General features: G+C 39.0%; 1 protein-coding gene across 3 annotated transcripts in view; it reads right to left on the bottom strand.

The window, feature by feature from the left end:
* Positions 1-22,281, bottom strand: part of Dock11 (dedicator of cytokinesis 11) — a 221,678-nt gene that overhangs the window by 58,003 nt on the left and 141,394 nt on the right. For all 3 annotated transcript variants that reach the window (XM_029568896.1, XM_029568891.1, XM_017800906.2), the window contains 6 exons: positions 19,438-19,554; positions 17,449-17,524; positions 16,774-16,883; positions 13,463-13,574; positions 4,150-4,216; positions 1,533-1,580 (listed from right to left, as the gene is read on the bottom strand). In XM_029568896.1, the coding sequence (XP_029424756.1) occupies positions 1,533-1,580; positions 4,150-4,216; positions 13,463-13,574; positions 16,774-16,883; positions 17,449-17,524; positions 19,438-19,554 (530 nt within the window). The remainder of the gene's footprint in view (positions 1-1,532; positions 1,581-4,149; positions 4,217-13,462; positions 13,575-16,773; positions 16,884-17,448; positions 17,525-19,437; positions 19,555-22,281) is intronic.

Raw genomic sequence — 22,281 nt, 5'->3', positions numbered from 1 at the left:
CGTGCATCTCTAATCTATATGTATCTGATTATTACTAGTCACAATCGGTTGCACTTGGATCCTTGGCACCTGTGTATGTCTATAAAATCATCAGGTAGATTTCAATGGTAATGTTTATCACCTCTACTAATTAACATGATGTAAATTTGTATGCTTCCTCCTCAAATATAACACATTTTTTAAAATTTGTTGATTTTTGTGTGTGTGCGTATATCACACAGAACACCCCAAACCATCTTATTCAACTATACACCCACTTCCCATATGGCACCCTCCCATAGCCTCCCTCCCACCACTAGAGCCCTTATACTCTGATATCCCTGCTACTATCTGCTGTGTTGTTGGCACCCCAAGCCATTCCCCACTACTTGTCCATCTGGTTAATCTAGTCAGCCTATCTAGGTCATTTGAGGATCTGTTCCTCAGGGGCAACATGGGCTTGGGAGGAGCCCCTGGCTCCTTTCTTTTGCCATCTCCACCTATGTGAAGATAAGTCAAAGGTCTTACTCGACCATGGCTGGCTTCGCTTGGAAGCATGGAGGAAATGATTCCTCTGTGTTGACCCTCCTCTTTGTAGACTGGACACTGGTTCAAGTCCATCTCATGGGGTCTCCTCGGCCTCCTTGATCAAGAGGACAGGAGACCCACCACAGTTATAGGATATTTTGAGAGATGCTCAAGTCCCCTGGAACTAGTCGACCTAGGAGGGCAAGGAGCAAAAAATGGTCCTTTATGTCCCTCTGACCAAATTATTATAGGCCTCAAAGTATGTTTGTTAACCATCCAAGCAGGTTAGTTCCACCAGTCTGGTACTTTTAATTACTGTGTGTCATGTAGATAAATCTTGGGCAAAGAACAATTGTTCTCAGAAAAACCTTACCTAGACACATATTTCTTGATCTGCTATGTATAGTTTGTCAGTAGGTTGTTGGACTAATATGGTTCCCTCTGGTTTTTAAAACGAGCTAGGCATTATATATCTCTCATATTGTCTCATCCCTCTATGAACCCAGGTTCTTATGCATGCTGGACAAATGCTCTACCAGTGAGCTATGCTTTTAGCCCCTCGAACATTCCTTAAGTATTTATTTCATGAAAATTTAAGAGGCAGAAAGAATAAATAGTTATTATATAACATGCATCCTAATTGCTGTTGGGGATTTCTACTTACCTTAGTACTTGAGGTATCAATAGATAGTAAGCAAAATTTACACACTGTATGTTATGATTTTTCTGCCTACCAATATGTTCAGTCTACTTAGGTCCTTTAGGAAACATAAGCATCTATTCTAAGTTTAGGGATATCTCATAAGGTCAAAACTTTCCATATCATTGTAGTCATTACCCATTTAAAAACAACACACAGTATCGGTTCATATTACTTTTAATTTTGAGTTGGGATATGTTAAATAAATCATGGCTGCCTTAAGGTTAACCTAAAGTCAATAACCTAGGCTTTATATGCCACAAATGGGACTGCTCTCTGTTGGAAAAGAGCGAAAAATGGAAAACTGTAGTGCAATAGGAATTACCTTGCTATGTTCCTTTTCCCCATATATCTGAAGTGAAATAAACATACTCTAAAAAGGAAAACAATAGTATGTTAGTAATATAGTAGCATCTGGTGCAGTTGAACAACTATTATTTACAAAGACCCACTTACTTAAATGATATAATAACATGCATGTCTATAGAAATACACATCTACACTATTTATGGGTTTGCTATTTTATATATTTCTACATGTACTTGCTAGAGTTATATCAACATTAAGACCTCTATTTGTGGTAGATAGCTTCAGTTGTCAACTTGACACACATCTGGTGGGAGGGAACCTCAATTGAGGAATTTCCTCCCTTGGATTAGTCAGTGGCCACGTCTATGGGGCATTTTCTTGATTCACGAGTGATGTGGGAGGGCACAACCTATTGTGAGAAGTACCACCACTGCTGGTGGTCCTGTGTTGTATAAGAAAGAAGGCTGAGCACAGGCCAGATGAGCAAAGCAGTAAGCTGCATTCCTCCATGGTCTGTGCTTCAGCTCCTGCCTCCAGGTTCCTGCCCTGAGTTTCTGCCTTGACTTCCCTCAGTGATGAGCTGTGATTTGGGAGGTGTAAGATAAAATAAAACCCTTTCCTCCCCCAAAATCTTATATTAACATTGCAACATGAAACAGTGCAACTTTAAAAGTCCCACAGTCCTTAAAAATTCAAACACTTTAAAAGTTCAAAGTTTCTTTAAAAAGTCTCCTAACTGTGAGCTCCTGTAAAATTCAAAACAAGTTTAATACTGTCTTATTTCAAATCATCACAGTGTCTTTATATTCAGCTGTAATGACAGGTTAAAAGATTTGTGAATGTAAATAATCCTTTGTGGTCTGTAATACATGATAGCAAAAGTCTCTAGCACTCATTAATGCCGAAACATGTTCTTAAGTTGTAGAAATGGGACACACACTATATTTTGTATAATGGTTTTAAAATACTCTCTTATTGATAATCATAAACACATGTAAAGTAGGGAAACTAATACACTAAATTGCTACATACTCATTCTCCAGCTTCAGCAATTGTCATGAACAGACTTGTTACTTTCTGTGAGAAACAGGCCAGCTGATTTTCTTTCATCCTGTCTACTCTGTCTCTTTTAAGACGAACTCTCAACATCAGACATTTCCACTAGTAAATAATTCACAGTATATTTACAGTGTTTAAGGTTTGTGTGTGTAGGTCATGAAAGGAGAAAGGGGACCGTGAAGGGGAAAAAGAGGTCTTAAGGGAGCGTTAGTGTAGGAAAAAAAAGAGAAAAAGAGAAAAAGATGCAATGGAAGGCATGTGTCATGAAAGCAGAAGTGAGACTGGGGGGAAGGGTTGGAGGAGGGCAGTGCAGGAAGAGAATCAACAAAAAAAAAGTTTATATGAAAATGTTATAATGAAAACCCACTGTTTTGCATACTAATTCAAAAATCTAATAAATGTGACAACTAGTCAGCTGACTGACATTTTATGTAATTTTTTAAAATGTTATTATTTTTATGTGTATGCATGTATTGCCTGCATGTAGGTATTGCACCGGTGTTGTGCAATGCCCACGGAGGTCAGAAGAGGCTGTAGGATCCCCTGGGACTGGAGTTATGGACAGTTGTTAGCTTCCATGTGGGTGCTGGGATTCGAACCCAGGTCTTCTGCAAGACCAAACAGTGTTCTTAACTGCTAAGCCATCTCTCCAGCCCCCTTATGTAATTTTTAAAAAAATAATTAATCAAATAGTTATGCACTGATTATCCTCTTTGTGTTTTAAACATGCACATAAAATCATATATATATTATTTATGTAAAAAATCTCTTACATTTAATCCTATGTATAATTTTCCTGTTACGTTTCAGTAATGATATGAACATAGAAGCTCAGCACACTATATAATATAGGAGGACTTCCCATCACTAGGGTAAGTTTTCTCCCATGAGCCTTAAAATATATGTTGATATATATTTCTAAACATAAAATACATCTTTTTCTGAAGTGAGTAGAATTTAGAATTGTTTAGCTCTACAGAACAGTACAAATTCTAAATTCTAATAATTTAAGCTGTTCGTTAATCCAGCATCTGCTCCAACTTAATGGTATAGGCTGGCTGACTGCCACTCTAAGTTTTCTAGTTTTTCAGATGACAGAAAGACTCTCACTGGTTTGTAAGATGTTCTACTATCAGGGGCTGGAAGGAAGGCTCAGCCTTTTATTGCACTGGCTGCTCTTGTAGGGGACCCAGGTTCAGTTTCCAGCACTCACATGGCAGCTAATAGCTGTCCATAACTTTGTTTCCAGGGGGTTCAACATCCTCTTCTGTCCTTCCATGACACAAGAGCACTTACATACGTACAGGCAGAACTCAATACACATAAAATGAAAAAATCAAGATGGTCTATTATTAACTCCAGTTTTTCTATGTCATATACATTCTACCTCATGTCTTTCTTTTCTCTATGGGGGAAGAATGTCAGGTTCCATATTATTAAAATAATTTAACATTTCCTACAATTTTAGCAAATGAGCTGTCGAAAACAGAAAAAAAAATGGTAACATTTAAACTCAATAAATTAATGTTTTCCAAATAAGGGAACATTTAGGAAAATGAGTTAATATAACTTACTCTAGAAGTACAAGAATGTTTATGAGCTCCTGGGGAGATACTTTATTCCAGTAAGTTAAGAGAGTATCTAAAATAGAATAAATACATGTTAGATCTGAGAGGGATGAGCAGAACCTAGCTTCAACAATAACCCACTCATAGTTTTGTTTGATCCATATCTTCTTCCTCCTCCTTCAAAACACACACACATTATAAACTGTACCAAGTCCCTCACTCTTAGACAGGATTTCAGTATTTCTGTGTGAGACCCAGGCTGGGTTTAAACTTTCAAATACTCAATCCTAGGTGCTGGGATTACAAATGTGCTTCACACTGTACACAACATTATACACATTGCATTTACAAATGAATTTCAAATATATCATGGTTTAATCTTTATTCCAGCTTCTAATGTTCTTTTTATTTATTTTGTAGCTGTTCTTTGGATGGTTTATTCCAATCTTGCTATCATAACTGAACAGAAAATAAGGAAAGTTATGTGTTTTCTTTACACCCAAAGTTTAACAAACGTTCTTAAATTTCATGGAAGATGGTAAGTTTATGTGCATTTTTTCTAAGATGGTCAGGTGCATGTACCTGCTAGTCACAGGGCTCTGTTATTCAAAACACTTAAGAACTTTAGAGAAAGAGAAATAATTTCCTTCCATTTTTTTCTTTCCTTCTGCATAATAATGCTTATTTTCTACTTCAGACTGAAAATGTCCTTAAATCTATCACATAAAATTATCCTAGCATGACTTTTCTGATCTACCTACTTACCTGCCTACCTGTATATGTTCAGATGTTTGTTTGTTTATTTGAGACACTGTAGTCCAGGTTGGCCTGGAACTCTTAATCATCCTGCCTCTCTCTTCCAAGTACTGGGACTAAAGTGTATACCAACCTTCCCAGCTCTGACTTAAAACACAAATACGGGCTGGAGGTTCAGAGCTTCACGGTGCTTAGCTTACTGCTCTTCCAGAAGACCAGAGTTCGGTTCCTAGCACCATGTCAGGTGGCTTACAGCTTGCCTGCAAGTCCAGCTCTAAGGGGATTCAACACCTCTGGCCTCCTCTGGCATTGGAATTTGCATTTTCAGGTGCACACACAAATCAGACTTGATAGACCTTAGAAAAAACAGAGGACATGCAGGGCGAAGTGGTGGACACCTTTAATTCCAGCACTCAGGAGGCAGAGACAGGCGGTTGTTTGTGAGATCAAGGCCATTCCTGTAGTTAGTGAGTTCCAGGCCAGCTGTGCTACAGGGAGACCCTGTCTCAAAAACCAAACACACACACACACACACACACACACACACACACACACACACACGAGAGAGAGAGAGCAAGAGAGAGAGAACACGAAGTGAGGGAGAGTAAGCAGGAGGAGGTAGATCTGAGAGGAGATGGGGAAGGGAGTCTGAATATGAGCAAAATACATTGTGTGAAGTCCTCAAAGAGTCAATAAAATACTTAAAAACAATAAAAATAAATATTATTAAAATAGTTATTTTTTATTGTTCTGATATAGCTAATGGTGTTAGCAGACCCTACTGTAAATGACAAAACCCTTTATTATTAAAAAATGAACAAATGACTCCATTTCAGCCTGAGCAGTGGCCTCCTATACAGAAATAATGTTGAGTTTAGGGTGAAGTGAACCAGAATGAGGGGGTTTTGATATAGCTTCTCTCCTTTTTTATTTTTTTCCTGGTACTAGGGTAAAACCAGTACTATAGCGTGCTAGAAAAGTGCTCTATCATGGAGCTCTGTCACCAGCTCCTTTAAAAAATTTTTTAAATGAATTTATTAGTACAGGCATAGTGGTAAATACCTTTAATCCCAGCAGTCGGAGGCAGAGACAGGTGGATCTCTGTGAGATTGAGGCCAACCTGGTCTACATAACAAGTTTCAGGCCAGCTGGGGCTACAGGGGAGCCCTGTCTCAAAAAACAAAACAAAACAAAACAAAACTTAATGGATGAAGAACAGTTTGTTATGACCTTCAAGAAATTGCCTGTGAGCCACCATGCATGTGGACAACCTGCGAGTTAGTTCTCTTTCCATGGGACTCAAGGATCAATCTCAAGTGGTGCGGTAGCAAGTGCCTTTTCCTGCTGAGCCTATGTCCCTGGCCAGATTCTTTAATTTCATTGGTTTTTTTTTCCTCCTTTATGGAGGGAAGATAGGGTCCTGATAAGTAACTAAGTCTGACCTTAAACCCTGAATTCTCCTGCCTCTGCCTCCCAAGTGCTGGGACTATAAATCTTATTTTTATTATTATTGCCTCCCGAGTGCTGGGATTAAAGGCGTGCGCTACTATGCCTGGCTTTAAATTTTTAAGAAGGGTCTAGAGTCTCACGAAGTTGTCCAGGTTGACCTCAAACCACTATCTTCCTATCCCAGCCTACTGGACAGGCTTCTGGGTAGCCGGGATTACACGGGTGGTTCACTATACCTACTTTACTTCCAAGTTTTTATAAAACCATGAGCATTGTTTTCTTTTTTAAAATTTTTACTTATTATTTTTATTTTATATGTATGTGTGTATTGTCTGCACACAGGTAAGTGCACCCGGTGTCATGCAGTGCCAGGTTAGGTCAGAAGAGGCTGACAGATCCCCTAGGACTAGAGTTACGGACAGTTGCTGGGGGGGGGCTGTGGGTGCTGGGATTTGAACCTGGGTCTTCTGCAGGAACAACCAGTGTACTTAACGGTGGAGCCATCTCTCCAGCCCCGAATGTGTATGTTTTCAATGATTAAAAATATTCATCATCAAGAAGAAATATGGTCAAATGGCCTAATACGATTTATGATTTGTTTGAAAAAAATTAAGTTAGCGGCAATTTGTGTCCCCCCCCCCAGTCTGGCATTTTGGTATCTTCCAAAAGGGGCGGGACACAGGGGCATAACTGTTCTCCCAGCAAGCCTTGCGAGACCAGCGACCAACTGTCAAGACCAGCGACCAACCGTCGTTTTCTGCTTTTGGAGGCGGCATCTTCTCCTCCAGGGCTGTGTTTTTCTCCCAAGAAGCAGCTGTTGCCTGATTTCCAGAAAAATAAACTGGGACTTTCTTGTTACTCCATTCCTGCTTGTAAGGGCCGAGTTGTAAGACGACTTCTTAGAAGATCCGTCAAAGGTGAAGTTTTGACCCCGCCGCTACAGCGGCATCCCTCCAGCCGCCATCTTGCCGGCTTTCTCCACAGCTGAAGGCTTTTTCAGCGTCCTCCACCACCACTTTGTCAGTGGCGCCCACCAAGCCACTGGCTGTATCTCTAGCGCCAGTCCAAGTTGGTAGGACACCATCGGTAGTCGGGTAGTGCTCTAGTCAGCGGCAGTTCCCACCGAGGCCCCGCTGCCATTTTGGCAAAGCCAACTGTCACGTTCCCTCTGGCGGTTTCCCTTCGGGAAAACAAGATGCAGGCCAGCAGCAGTAGTAGCGGTAGCGGGGACGGGGAAGGCAGAGAAAAATCTTACAAAATCCGGAAGCCAAAGGTTAGCGTACAGGATTTGGCAACAGGTGGTTTTAGAAAGGCATGGCTAAAAATAAAAGAGTTTAATGATAAAGAGCTTCACCATTTACAGACAAAATTGACAAGCATGAGGAGAGCGCTTTTATCGCAGGGAAGGCAATCGGGCACAATGGCAAACAAACAGCTTCTGGAATCCTATGACACCCCCGATTCAAAAGCATGTAACCGCTGTTTAATAAATGAAACACTTATGGATATACTTGAGGAAGAATTAAATAGCACACAACAGAGAAGTCTAGTGCAGCTTACTGAGCTCAGGGCACAAAATATTAAATTAAAAGAACAAAATAGAAAGCTTTCTGAAAGACTAAGAGCATACATGCCACGTTGTCCTCTAAAGTTTTCAGATACTGATGATGATGATTCCATTCCCTGTAATCCAGAAACAGTGCAGGTTCCCAGTACTTCAACAAATACACAAGTTCATACACCTACAAACACTCCAAAGACACTGTGGGAGCAGGCGCTTCCTGAAGCTCCTATGAAATCCCAGACTAAGAAAAGGAGACATATAGATCCCTTAGAACAGGTGCGGAAGCCAGAGATTCCAGTTGCAGTCCACGGTAAAGACCCCTTTACATCAGCAGCGTCTTCTCTAGAAACTTCCTCTACTGACAGTCCTGCTACCAAAAAAGCTAAGGTATACAAGTCATGTTATCCAAAAACCGAAAACATACCCACACAGAAAAATGCTAATAAGGACAATAGGGACGGTGCCACCATTTCCTCCTTAGACAGCAAACAAATAGCAGTAATTGAAAGTTCAGAGGAAGATATACCTTCTAGTCCTACCACTGCGGTTCCCTCTTTCCAAAGGAAAAGAGAAACACATACTTCGAATGTGTTTCCTATAGATTACACTTCAAAATATATTCGGAAAAGGTTAACATATAGTAGTTCCAGTCCCAGAAGTAACACTTTAGGAAAACGTAGTGATGTGCCTTTGCCTTCCAACGAACAAAGTACTTCAAAGGACACTGCTGAATCTTCAAATGCAGTGTGTGCTGAAATGAAGCCTAAATGTTATTCTGAGAGAGTTCCTTTGGGGTCTCGGGTGAGAAGAAGAATCTTCTAATAGAAAGGAAGAAGGTGCATTTCCCTTCATAGTCTACCTTAGGGGAAATGCTGTTTTTCAGTAGGACAGGATTACTGTCAATTCAGACTGTGTCATATCTTCTAACTGATACCCTCTTACAGATATAAAGCAGCAAGACTTAATTTTGTTGGACAAGTGACTTTACAACTGAAATAGTGAATTGCTGGTAATAAAACAAAACAAATAGAGAAGGACATTTTTCAGAATCCCTCTGCCTCCAAATAGGCTATACCATTAGACGATTCTGTTGACATTAAAGACAAAATTTAAAAAGCCACAAGGAATTGAGGGATATGGACTTGTAAGAGCTCAACATTTAAATGTACAGAGAGTATTGAAAATATGGACTATTTACTGAACAAGATAAGGTCACTAGACCCAATCCATTGAAAAGGATCTATAAGCAGACGTTTTTCAGAATAAAATGAACATGACCTTATGGCATGCAGTATGACTTCACACATACTAAAGATAAAGAGGAAATTTCATGCAGGCAATACAGTATCTATTGAAAATGTGCCTTTGAAACCACAAAGTAAGAACAGAAGAAAGTAAAACTAATAAGGACAAAATATTTGGCACAGACGATAACAAGGTCAATATTTCTAAGAACAACGGTGAAGTTCACAAGAACTAAAAGTCATGATGTTACCTATGACAAAGCATGCAACAGGACTTGTCTGGTTAGCAAACGTGTGTGTGTGTGTGTGTGTGTGTGTGTGTGTCTACGTGTGTGTGTATATGCTTGTGTACATGTGTGTACACTGGATTGGAGGAGAACTAGTCATCAGTGTATCTCTTCTTTCCCCTTTTCTTTCCCGTCTTACTTTCCTTGTACTTAGAGACACCCAACTATTTGTATTTTTCATTGTTTTCCTCCATGTGTCTCCTGGGTATCTGTTTTTGTTTTTTGGAATAATGAATCTATCGACAGAATTCACATGCCATAAAATTATCCCCTCTACAAGATGGCTCAGTGGTTAAGAACACCGGCCCCAGTTTCAGTTCCAAGCATTCCCCTTTTCTTTCCCCTCTTACTTTCCTTGTACTTAGAGACACCCAACTATTTGTATTTTTCATTGCTTTCCTCCATGTGTCTCCTGGGTATCTGCTGTTTTTTGGAATAATGAATCTATCGACAGAATTCACATGCCATAAAATTATCCCCTCTACAAGATGGCTCAGTGGTTAAGAACACCGGCCCCAGTTTCAGTTCCAAGCACCCATGTGACCGTGACAGGTAACAACTGTCTTAACTCCAGTTCCAGGAGATCCGACAGCCTCTTCGGGCTACAGGTGTGCACGCACATGGTACACTTACACACACACAAGCAAAACATTCAGACACAAAAAATTTTAAAACCAAAGAATTAAAACCAAAGAAATTTTAAAAATTATCCACTGCAAGAGCCTATGATGCAGTATTTTTTCAATACTGTGAAACTATTATAATTGTGATTAAATGTTATAGAACATACTCATGACTCTATCCCCCATAATAGTCAACTATCTGTTTTCATGTTCTCCCACTCCCATCTTTGTGGGAAAGCGAAAACACAAGTTGTGGTTTTTATTAGGTAATCCATTATTTTCCTGAAATGAAGCTACTGTTTTAAGAATGATTTTACTTCTTTTCCAAAACATGGAGGCCCATCCCAGAGCTTAAATATAATCTTTGACTTCAGTATAATTTTAACAGTTTTCTCTTAAGTTGTAAATTCTTGAATCTTAAAAAGGAGGCTATGGCAGGAAGAGTTTGAGTTTGAGTCTAGCCTGTGCTACACAGATAGTAAGTTACAGGCTAACCTATGCTAAATAGTGAGATTCTACCTCATAAAGGAAAATAAATAGGCTGGGTGTATAATTTTGACAGTTTAAGTTCTATATTCTTGAATCTTAAAAATTCTAGATTTTGTTGTTATTGTTGTTTAGCATGAAATGGTAGAATCCCAGCCCTTAGGAGGCTCGGGCAGGAAGATTTTGAGTTTGAGTCTACCTGTGCTACATAGATAGTAAATTCCAGGCCAACCTATGCTAAACAGTGAGGTTCTATCTCATAAAGGGAAAAAATAGGCTGGGCATGGTGGTGCATGCCTTTAATCCCAGCACTTGGGAGTCAGAGGCAGAGGCATCTCTGTGAGACTGAGGCCAATCTGGTCTACATAGTTCCAGGCCAGCTGAGGCTACGGAGAGACACTGTCTCAGAAAAAAAATTTTTTTTCAAAAAGAGCCAGGCTTGCTGGCACATGGCTTTATCTTTAATCCCCAAACCCAAGAGGCAGAGGCAAGTGGATCTCTGTGAGACCAAGGCCAGCCTGGTCTATATAATTCCAGGCCAGCTGAGGCTACAGAGAGACCCTGCCTCAGAAAAAAAAAAAATTAAAGGAGCCAGGCTTGTTGGCACATGCCTCTAATACCAAAACCCAAGAGGCAGAGGCAAGTGGATCTCTGTAAGATCAAGACTAACCTGGCCTACATAGATGCAGGTCAGCTGAGGCTACAGAGAGACCCTGTCTCAGAAAAAAAAAATTTCATAAAGAGCCAGACTTGGTGGCACATGCCTTTAAACCAAACACCCAGGAGGCAGAGGCATGTGGATTTCTGTGAGATCAAGGCTAGCCTGGTTCCAGGCCAGCTGGAGTCACAGGCAGACCCTGTCTCAAAAGACCAAAAAAATACTAGGTGTCATATTTATATTATTTTACAATTCATTATTCATCTTTGGCTAATGACCTTAACATTTCTGTAGCTATTCTTTATCAACACATTATATTTTATGTTATTACAGAAATAGAGCAGGTAATGTTTACTAAAAGTAAATACGTGATGGGAATGTAGCTCATGTAATAAGCCCTGTGTTTGATCCCTAGTACAAGAAAGAGAAACCCCCAAAACAAAAAGCTGGACATAGTGACACATGCCTCCATTCTCAGCACTTGAGAGACAGGCAGGAAGATCGTGAATTCAAGGCCATTCTTGACTGCATTAGGAGACGCTCTCTCAAAATATACCCCTGAAGGATTTTTGTTGTATTAATGTATGCTAGAATTTGTTATTCATTTCTGACTATTGATCTGTTTTAATGTTTCTCTAAGAAACTGGCTATCAACTTATTTGATATCTTTATATTCTGTGTCACAAAAATATTTAAAAAGTTTAAAAATACAGGCTTGCTGAGCTGCCTTTAATCCCAGCATTCCAGAGGCAGAGGCAGAAGCAGGCAAAGCTCTGTGAGATCAAGGCCAGCCTGGTTAAGTTCTAGGCTAGCTGGGGCTCCAGGGAGACCCTGCCTCAAAAACAAAAAACAAAAATCAAAAAACCATAAATAAAAATGAAAAACAACAAAAATACATGGGCGAGGTATTTAGCTTGGTGGTGAAGTACTTGCTTAAGCATGTGCTAGGCTCTTGGTACCAGCTTAAAAAATAGAACAGCAGAATTTGGTGGTACACCCCTGTAATTCCAGCAAGCAGGAGGGTGAGGCAAGATCACAAGTTTAAGGCCAGCCTGGGCTACACAATGTGACCCTGTCTCCAAAGAAACATAAGTAATAACATAAGTAATCAAAACTTAGCACAAATTAGCAATGATTATGGTGACCAGAACCCAGGTGGGTTTTTTTTTTACTAATTTTAAATTTATTTACTGATTTTTGTAGTGCTGGGAATTATTTTTTAGTGCTGGGGATAGAACCTAGTGTCTCATATATACTAGGCATGTGCTCTAGCATTGAGCCATCCCCCAGTCTTACATTTATTTTTTTATTTATACATACTTACAAGGCACAATATAATCTTACAGTACATGTGGGTATTGTGTAGTGCTTAACCTAAGTGGATTTTTATGTTCTTTTTCTTGTATACTTTTTGAGCAAAAATATTAAGAAATGGAAGAAGAGAGGTGGGAATTGTGGCATTTGAGAAGCTAAATTGATTTTATTTCCAGAAGATATGCATGTAATCCTTTGGTTATATTCAACCATATAGTATAAAGAAGAACTTGCAACGCTAGCATATAGTGCTCTTCTACATCAAGAAGAGAAGTGACCTGACGATCTGACTCCAGACAGTTCTAGTGGTGCTCCAGAGATGATGACACACCTTCCCCTCGGATGACCCTTTCTGAGTTTTTTGTTTCTAATTATTTTTCAAATCCTGTGTCAAATAAAAACTAAAATGTTAAGTGTGTATTGTGGTTATTATTTACTTTATGTTACATTAGTTATTTAATATACTTTATGTTCTACATGAAAATACTCCAAAGTTATTATAGTTTTATAAATTGATTGATAGTTATTTTACTTCAAAGATTTAAATCTGTATGATTGAATAACTTATTTTAATGTTCATTTTTTAAAATTATTTTTTAATTTTATCTGTATGAGTGTTTTGCATGCAAGTATGTCAGTGCATTTGTGTTGTGCAATGCCCATGGAAGCCAGAAGAGGGTGCCCGAGCCCCTGAAATTGGAGTTACAAATAGTTAGCCACCATGTAGGTGCTGGGAATAGATCCCAGGTCCTCTGGAAGAGCAGCCAGTGCTCTTAACCACTGAGCCATCTCCCCAGCTCCTTAAAGTTCATTTTAAGGGCTATTTTAAGATTAAACTCTTTAAAGATCTGTTTCCAACATGCATATTCTCAGCTTACAGGTCAGAAACTATGGGAGGGGTATCAGTAGAGATCTTGCTGAATATGCTGATAACTCACCTTCAGAAATCATTTTTACTATATATAAGTAGCACATCAAGAGGTTTCTGATTTCATACTGATCCAGACGATTATACTGGGATACACTACTCCTTGAAGAACTCTGCCGGGTCTGTAAGATAAAGACAGGACATTTACGAAACTATATGGCAATTTTGCACATCCATAAACTCAGTATTTTTTTTTTTACCACTATTCCTACTTGGGAGAACTCTACAAATATACATTTTTATATCATATCTGACAGGTAAATGGGCTGAATCTCCATTGCCACAGTACCTAGTCATACCTGGAAATTTCTTTGGAGCCTTCATAACCACAACCATTAAGGATGTATTTGTGTTTCATTCCCATATGCCTTGTGTTTTTAAATTTATAATAATTATGTTACGTTGAGGAAGATTTGCTTTCAAGTGAAGGAAGAATCTGAGATAAGTCAAAGCATAAGAAATATTTTAGGGCTGGAGATGAAGCTCACAGGTAGAGTGCTTGCCTACCATATGTAGGGCCCTGGGTATAATTCTCCAGCACTGCCAAAAATTAGACTATTTAATTTTAATCATTACCCAACCCCCAATTATCAGTCAGAAAATCTATGTAAAAATGGGCTCATGATATAATTATAATAAGGAGGACCTAGTAATACTTCAAAATTATAACAAAATATTGATGCTCCTATTCTTTAATGAGGTTTGCTTAAATTCTGGAAGCATGACAAGATCTTATTATTTGGAGATTTATATGAATAGAGTAACAATAATAGAAAGATTGACCCTTGTTAATAAAACAATACTCTGAGCTGAGCTAAACAGGATATACATATAACTTAAGTAGGATTGACTAAGAATTTAAAGCAAGTCAGACCTAGGTTTTGATTGTTTACTGGCTCTGTAACTGTTAGCAAATTATTTAATTGCTGTGGCCTTTGTCTTATCTGCAATACGATCGAAATTCAAAACTGAAATAGGAAGCTCTGTGAATAAATTTCTATTTACCCAAAGGTTCAGGGATGTATATTCTACTGATTCTTAAGGGTGCTTCCCAAACAGCAGCATCAGCATCACCTGGGGACTTAGAAACATAAATTACCAGGCCCTGTTTCAGACCTGCTGACTCTGAGGGTGAGGTCCAGCCATTTATTTTTATTGCCTTCCAGGTGATTCTGATGCACATTACAAGTGCCACAAAATAGCAGAAAAGCAGCTGAAATTTACAAACATGCATTCAGATGTGGGTGTCCTAAGTCAAAATCCCAGTTTTCACTTATAAGTTTTTTAAATTTTATGTGTATGCATGTATTGCCTGCATACATGTATGTAAATGCACCCATGTCATGCAGTGTCTGCGGAGGACAGAAGAGGTTGTTGGATCCCCTGGAACTGGAGTTACAGACAGTTGTTAGCTGCTATGTGGGTGCTGGGAACCGAACCTGGGTCCTCTGCAAGAGCAGTAGAGTGCTCTCAACTTCCGACTCATCTCTTCAGCCCCACATAGTTCATTTTTTAAATTGGGATATTTGTTTGTTTGAATCTTTTTGTGTTATTTGTATTTTCTGAATATAAACCTGGGTCTTCTGCAAGAACAGTTAGTGTTCTTAACTGCTGAGCCATCTCTCCAGCTCCTTCACTTATAAATTTGAGAGTGAGGAGTTTTACTATTTAAAAAAAAAATACAGACATTTCTAGCCAAGCATGGTGGCAATACACCTTGTTTAATCGCAGCACTTGGGAGGGAGAGGTAGGCCAATCTCTGAGATGGAGACCAGCCTGGTCTGCATTAGCAAGTTCCACCAGCTGGGGCTACAGGGAGACTTAACAAAACAAACCCAAATTTACAGATACTTCTAATACATGATTGTATGACATTACATACTGTGAGAGAACTTTACTGTCTAAAACGTGGTCTTGCATTCAGGCAGGCATATTTTACACTTTTAAAAAATAAGTGGTTTTATTTTTTATTTATATTTTTTATGTGTGAGTGTTTTTTACATGCAGGTATATAGTACACCACATGCATGCAGTGCCCAAAGAGGCCAGAAGATGGTGTCAGATCCCCTGGAACTGGAGTTAGCTGCCATGTGAGTGCTGGAAACTGAACCTCAGTCCTCTCTGTAAGAGCAGCCAGTAGTGCTCTTCAGTGCTGAGCCATCTCTCCAGGATCCCTCTGCCCCTTTTTTCCTTTTTGTTTGGCAATGTCTCCCTGTAACCTCAGCTTGCCTGGAACTCACTTGTAGACCAGGCCGGCCTCGATCTCACAGAAATTTACCTCCCTCTGCCTCCTGAGTTCTGGGATTAAAGGAATGCCACACCTAGCCATATCTTATACTTTAATGTTAGGTTGAAACAGGTGATGGAATAGTTAGTGGACTCTCTAAGTACTGCTGGATGTCTGAGACTATCTACTAGAGGACCAAACTTTCTCTCTTTAAAATTTTATTTTTATTTTTCATGTGTATGAGTGTTTTGCCTACATGCACGTAAGCACACCCATGCTGTTCAATGCCATGGAGGCCCGAAGAAGGCAACAGATCCCTTAGAACTGGAGTTACATATTGATGTTAGCTGCCCTGTGGGTGCTGGGAATCAAACCCGGATCCTCTGTAAGAGCAGCCAGTGCTCTTAACCGCTGAGCCATCTCTCTAGCCCACCAAACTATCTCTTAATGTTATTATTGTAAAAAAAGAGAGAGGAATCAGTCTTGCTCTGGTATGGTGTTGATTAAAATGCAAGGTACTTTAGATATTTTCAACTGGAACCATTCTTCTAGGTAACAGTGTGCCAGGATGAAAGGAGATACTTGAGATAGAATGCTTGAGGACAATTGCCTTATTCCCTATAAATAGTTTTAAGATATCCAAGGAATCTGGGCACTGTGGTGTTTGCCTGTCATTGCAAATACTCAGGAGGCTGAGGCAGGAGGATTGCTTGAGCTCACATACTAGAGATCAGCCTGGGCAACATAGCAAGGAACCCAGCTCAAAGTAATAAATTGGGAGGTGGGGGCAGGAGGAGTTTCAGTTCAAGGTTAGTCTGGGCTACACAATAAGTTTGAGGCCTGTTTGAGCTATATAGCAAAACATTGACTCAAAATCCCACCCCAAATTTCATATTGACTGATTATGGGAAAAAGACATCCAAGTAACAGGTGCTAGGATGCCAAGAGAGGAAAACACTACTAAAATATCCAAGAATTATAGGGTGCATTTTATAGGCCCAAAATATAGGAGAGCAGATGGCTGCATGTTTGTTTTTAAAGATTATAGTAGCTTAACACTTCGCTAGAGCTATCCTATAGGTTTAGGTTCTTACATTTTCACCAGTGTTGCCATGATCTGGAAATCCTGTTCCTCCTTCTGGAATGAGGGAACCTCTCGAATCCTCTCTCTTAATGCCATGACCATTTTGAAAAGACCCATAGGCTGGAAAAAAATCCAAGTTCTTGTTAGCAAACAGGAAGAATCATCCAAGTATTTTTAAAAAATAAGTACTACATTATTTTAAGTAAATATTTATTGTAGGGAATAAATCTTGGTTATCTAAAATGCGAAGTTTGTATATTATATCAAAATACCACAAGAAACCAGGTAAAGGTTAGGTGTTTTCCCCCCTCTCAAAAAATTTGCTATGTGTTAAATTACAAGAAATTCCTTGGAAGTAATACAATAAGGCCACGTAATTCACAAGATGGTTTTATAGATAAGAACACGTGAGCCCAGAAAAAGGAAGTGCCTTATCCAATATTGCTGACAGATAAGAGGATGGGTAAACAGTATCTTCCCCATCATCTTCTATTTTTCCATTATACCTAGCTTTTCAAATCATGCTTAGACAATTTAGAAAATTGTGGCTGCAAGCTTGAGCCAAATTTTAATTAAACTTTAGGAGAGATCATGCTATGTGTTGTTTTATGAAATATTTCAAAAAGAAGTACAGGTACATTTCTAAACACTCAGGCAATATGAAATCTGGAAAGGGCTTAATTACCAGTGTCTTTGTCAGTGCTCAGACTTCCTCTATTTGTAGGTGAAGTAAATCCACATGGAAATTCATCCCTGGATGCCTGTAACAGAATGTGACATGTATCATTTAAACCATTTTTTTAAACTAGTATATGAAATTTGAATTAGATTGTACTCTGGTTTTAAACAAAGCTCACTGTGAAAGTTAAATCAGGAGCTGTTAGTACTTAAGTGTTCAAAAAAAATTGGCTGCTAGCATATTGTTGTAATCATGACCTTTGACCAAGTGACATAACTAGATGGCTACAATTGGTATAATCTAAACATGGTTCAGTTTTCGTCCTTGGGACTAGGGACACTGCTAGAAGTTGCAGTGTAACAAGAATCCCTAAGTGAACTTGATGAAGACTCAATCAGACGAAAAAAAAAAAAAAAAAAAAAAAAAAAAAGAAAAGAAAAAGAAAAAAAAAGAAAAAGAAAACAGATAACTGAAACATTTTCAAGTATCACTGTCAAATATCTGTGGGATGAGTGTGAGCCATTATCTGTGAAGAAAGGCCAACTTCATACCCAGCGAGGTGATGCAGCATCCACATTCCACTCGTAAACATAATTGGGTGCCACAAGCAAGAAAGCCACCAGGGAGGCTTAATAATGGCTTTTTCAGTTGCTCATGGTGCTACATGCCTGTAATCCCAGCACTCAGGAGGCTGAAGCAGGACAATTGATCCAAATTCCTGGCCAGCCTCTTCTATATGACTTCTAGGCCAGCCTGGAGTAAAGTCATAGTGAGCCCCATCTCCTGTCTCAGAAAACAAACAAAAACCAAACAACCGAAAGAAGCAACTTTCTCAGGAATCTAGAGGAGGCTTACAAAATTAGTGGGGGCATTTCACATTTTTCTAGATTATATGGTAAAAGACACAGTTCAATCTGCCATCCAACAGTATGACATACTTATTCAAAGTGCATAGATGTGATCTAGGACCATTCAGAATATGGAGAGGCAGGAGATAACAGTTCTACTGGACAGACACATGTTTAAGTGCCATATTTTTTTAAGATAGGGTCTCACTATGCAGCCCAGGCCTCAAACTCACATTCTTGTGTCTCAGCCTTTCAAGTGTTGGGATTACGTACACACCTGTACACACATTACACCTGGCCATACATCATTATTTTAGAAGGGCCATTGGTTATTGGAAAGCATTGAGAAGAGGGTTGACCAAGAAACTAAAGGGTTTGGAATGGGAAATGATAAAATAAAGATATCTGGCCTGGAGAAAAACTTAGAAGGCACATGTGGAAAGGACAAAGTGTGAAGGAGGAAACAAATGTTCTATGGATCTCCAGACAGCAAAACTAGAACCAGCCAGTGGAAACTCTTTTAGGTCTAGTGCTCAGAAGGAATTGTTAAGTACTATAATAGCGGGAGGTAATTTTGTCAAACAGGATCCTGGTCACCTTGAAATTCCTTCAAAGTCTTCAGATACTAAGAGGAATAGCTGGAGCAGTGACCAACCATGATAAACTAAAAGGGATACTTTTTCTTACCAAGTACAGAGACTACTTAGGAAAGGGAGGAGCAAAGAAATACATTTTAATCCCTAGTGTCAGATATTCTGGAAATGAGGACTATTTTGTTACGTTCTCAAAGTGAGTAAATATACTAAGGCATATTAATAGCAGCAACTATTAAGAATAAAGTAGTGGGAACAGGGGATTTGTAGTTTATTCTTAGACTTTTTATTAAAAATGTGGTCAATGGACAAGAGGCAGTCAAAGCTTATTAGAAACAGACTATGAAGTTCTGCCTAGGGACCACTGAATTAAGATCTGTATTCAAACACATTCTCCACATTACACGTTGAGAAATATTTCTCTCAGAAAAACAGTAAAAATGTAAATTTGTACAAATGTGATGTATTAATATTGAGACCGTATAGCATATGACCCCAACTCCAAATGCATTCAGTAAAACAGATAAGAATAACAGAAATCCGCTAATACTTACAGAATTAGGCATGGCAGCACAGGAATACAAAGTATCTCGACCTGCTAGTCTTTGGATATTTTCCAAAAGTAGTCCAACAAACGGAAGGTACAACTGTGCTATTTTGGCTTGCTGGTTCTGAAAAGTATCAAGACTTTATTGATAAATAATATGTATATATTACAAATGAATGGAGTTGGCCCCATACATCAGCTTTCAAGACTGAAAGTGAGCTAATATCAACAACAAATTACAGAAGTATGAGTCTTAAAACCAATTGCCTAAGAACTTCATTGCTGTTCGGTTTTGTTCAGAACAAGAGTTCAGCAACAGTTTTCAAAGATAGCTATATAGAGTAAAAGGTTATCTGTAAAATCAGTACATGCATACAAGAGATATTAGTCCTCTTTTTTAATTCTAGTGAGATCAAACGTCATAAGAGCAGGGACTATGTCTGTCTTACTGACTGCGTCATCCCTGGCGCCTGGGCATGCAGTGTATGGTCAATGCACATTAGCTGAATGGATGAATAAATGGAAGTATAAAAATCGTAATTACTGTACTCATTTAATAAATACTTTTTGCTTTGATTAAAGCAAATATGATCAATATGATCTCGGCATCAAGTGCCAACTCTAAGCTTTGACAGACTGATATATTTGTTAATAAATAAAACTAGGTACTTGGGTTGGCAAGATAGCTCAGCAGATAAAGGTACTTGTTACCAAGCCCGAGTTTGAACCCTGGGGCCCATGTGAGAGGAGAGAAATGACTCTCATAAGCTGTCCTCTGAAGTCCACATGTGCACTGTAGCACACCCCCCTACCTCCTGCCACCAAATAAATGTTTGAAAAAAACAAAACTCTAGGCACTCGCTGCACTAATGTGGTGCCTCTTACACACATTTCTTTGTTGCTTTAGTCAGCTACACACATTTCTTACCAGATATGCTTAAACACTCAAATCAGAACAGAACAGAGAATACTGACGACACAAGAGTGCTCATGTCTACCGGATTTAGGGGAAGTTTGTTTTCAGACATGCTTAGATAAGGCCTCTGGGGCAAAGCTGTCAGCCTATAGAACAGAAATTAATAGCATCTCATGGTTATCTTATTTTGCATTTATTCTTGAGTGTGAACAATTTTTCATATGTTAATTGGCCATTTTCACTTCTTTGTAAATTCCAGAAACCCTTCTTAACAGAGTGAATCACTTCTAACATAATATTTGAGCAATAAATAGTCTCTGTCACCAGAATATTCTGATTCAGATGATCTGGGCTTCCCAGATGATGCTGATATTTAAATAAGCCTAAGAACCCTAACCTAGTCCACCATTCTGCCTAAGGCAGGAATGGTCCTTATATGCACACGTGACAATGGCTAGTTTGTAAAACTTGGTTGTGTTAGAAAGGACATTTATTTGAAATGTACTCCTTTCAAATTCTTCCTTCTAGGCATAGCTTTGCTCTTTGAAGCTGGTACAAATATTTCTACTTTTGGGGGGCTTTTGAGACAAGGTCTCACTTATGTAGGCCTGGCTGGCCTAAAACGCACTCTGTAAACCAGGCTGGCCTCAAACTCACAGAAATCCACCTTATTCTGTCTCCCAAGTGCTGGGATTAAAGACAAGTGCCACCACACCCAGGAAATATTTTTACTTTTACAGGACAACCCTATATAGGAGGCAAATTTTGTTGTTGTTGTCGTTGTTATGTTAGGACAGGGTCTCACTCTGCAGCTCTGCAACTCACTCTGTATGTAGCCCAAGCTTGCCTGGAACTTACTCTGTAGCCCAGGCTGGCTTCAAACTCTTAACAGTCTTTCTGCCTCAGCCTACCAAGTGCTGGAATTATAGATATGAGCTACCATGCCTAGCTTTCATGAATTATTAATAAGGCTGAACAGTTTTGTTTACTTTCCTTTGTTCCATGGATTTCGTTTCAAGATCTTCTACCATTGTAACTACCTTTTTTCATCAGGCATGTAATTTTTCAATGTCCCACTTAAGATTTAAGAGAATAAAATTTAAGGACTGGAGAGATGGCTCAGCGGTTAAGAGCACTGGCTATTCTTGCAGTGGACTTGGGTTCAATTCCCAACACTCACACAGCAGCTAACAACCATCTGTAACTCCAGTTCCAAGAGAATCTGATGCCCTCTTCTGACCTCCATGGGCACTGCATGACACAGGTGCACTTACATCCATGCAGGCAATACACTCACACACATAAAATAAAAATAATAAATGAAAAATTTTAAAAAGAAATGTGGTAGAGGTAATCTTTAGGGTGAATTGCTAAGTCATAAAGAAAAATTTAGTCAGGTGTGGTTGCACATGTCTTTAATCCCAAGCACTCTGGAGACAGAAATAGGTGGACCTCTGTGAGATCAATCCCAGCCTGGTCTACATAGCAAGTTCCAGGACAGCAGGGGCTACAGGAAGACCCTGTCTCAAAAAGACCAAAAAAAGCAAAAGTGTATAGTGGGTTATTATATAGGCCTGTGCACAAAAAAAGAAACAGAAGAAGCTGGTAACAACTGTTTATAGAAACATGATTTAGGATATGGTTAAAGGAATGAGAGAGGGGCATTTTGATTTTTACTTTTACCATATGTGTGGAATACATTTTTATAATAGGGTCCTACTATTATTGTAGTAGCTCTAGCTAGCCTTGAATTTACTATAGAGCACAGGCTGGCCTCAAACTTGTAGTAATTGTCCTGTCCCTGTCTCCTGAGTGCTGAAATGATAGGTGACCTCCATTATGCACGTATTCTATTTTAAAGAAAGGGAGAAAAGATCTGCAGACAAGTTTGACTAGAAGAAGACATTTGAATTTTCTTAGCTGTTAACATCATTT

The sequence above is a fragment of the Nannospalax galili genome, unplaced genomic scaffold (genome assembly GCF_000622305.1).
Source record: "Nannospalax galili isolate Female #2095 unplaced genomic scaffold, S.galili_v1.0 scaffold311, whole genome shotgun sequence".
Classification (NCBI taxonomy): Eukaryota; Metazoa; Chordata; class Mammalia; order Rodentia; family Spalacidae; genus Nannospalax; species Nannospalax galili.
Note: the sequence above shows the minus strand (reverse complement) of the source record. Positions and strands in the feature narration are given on the sequence as shown.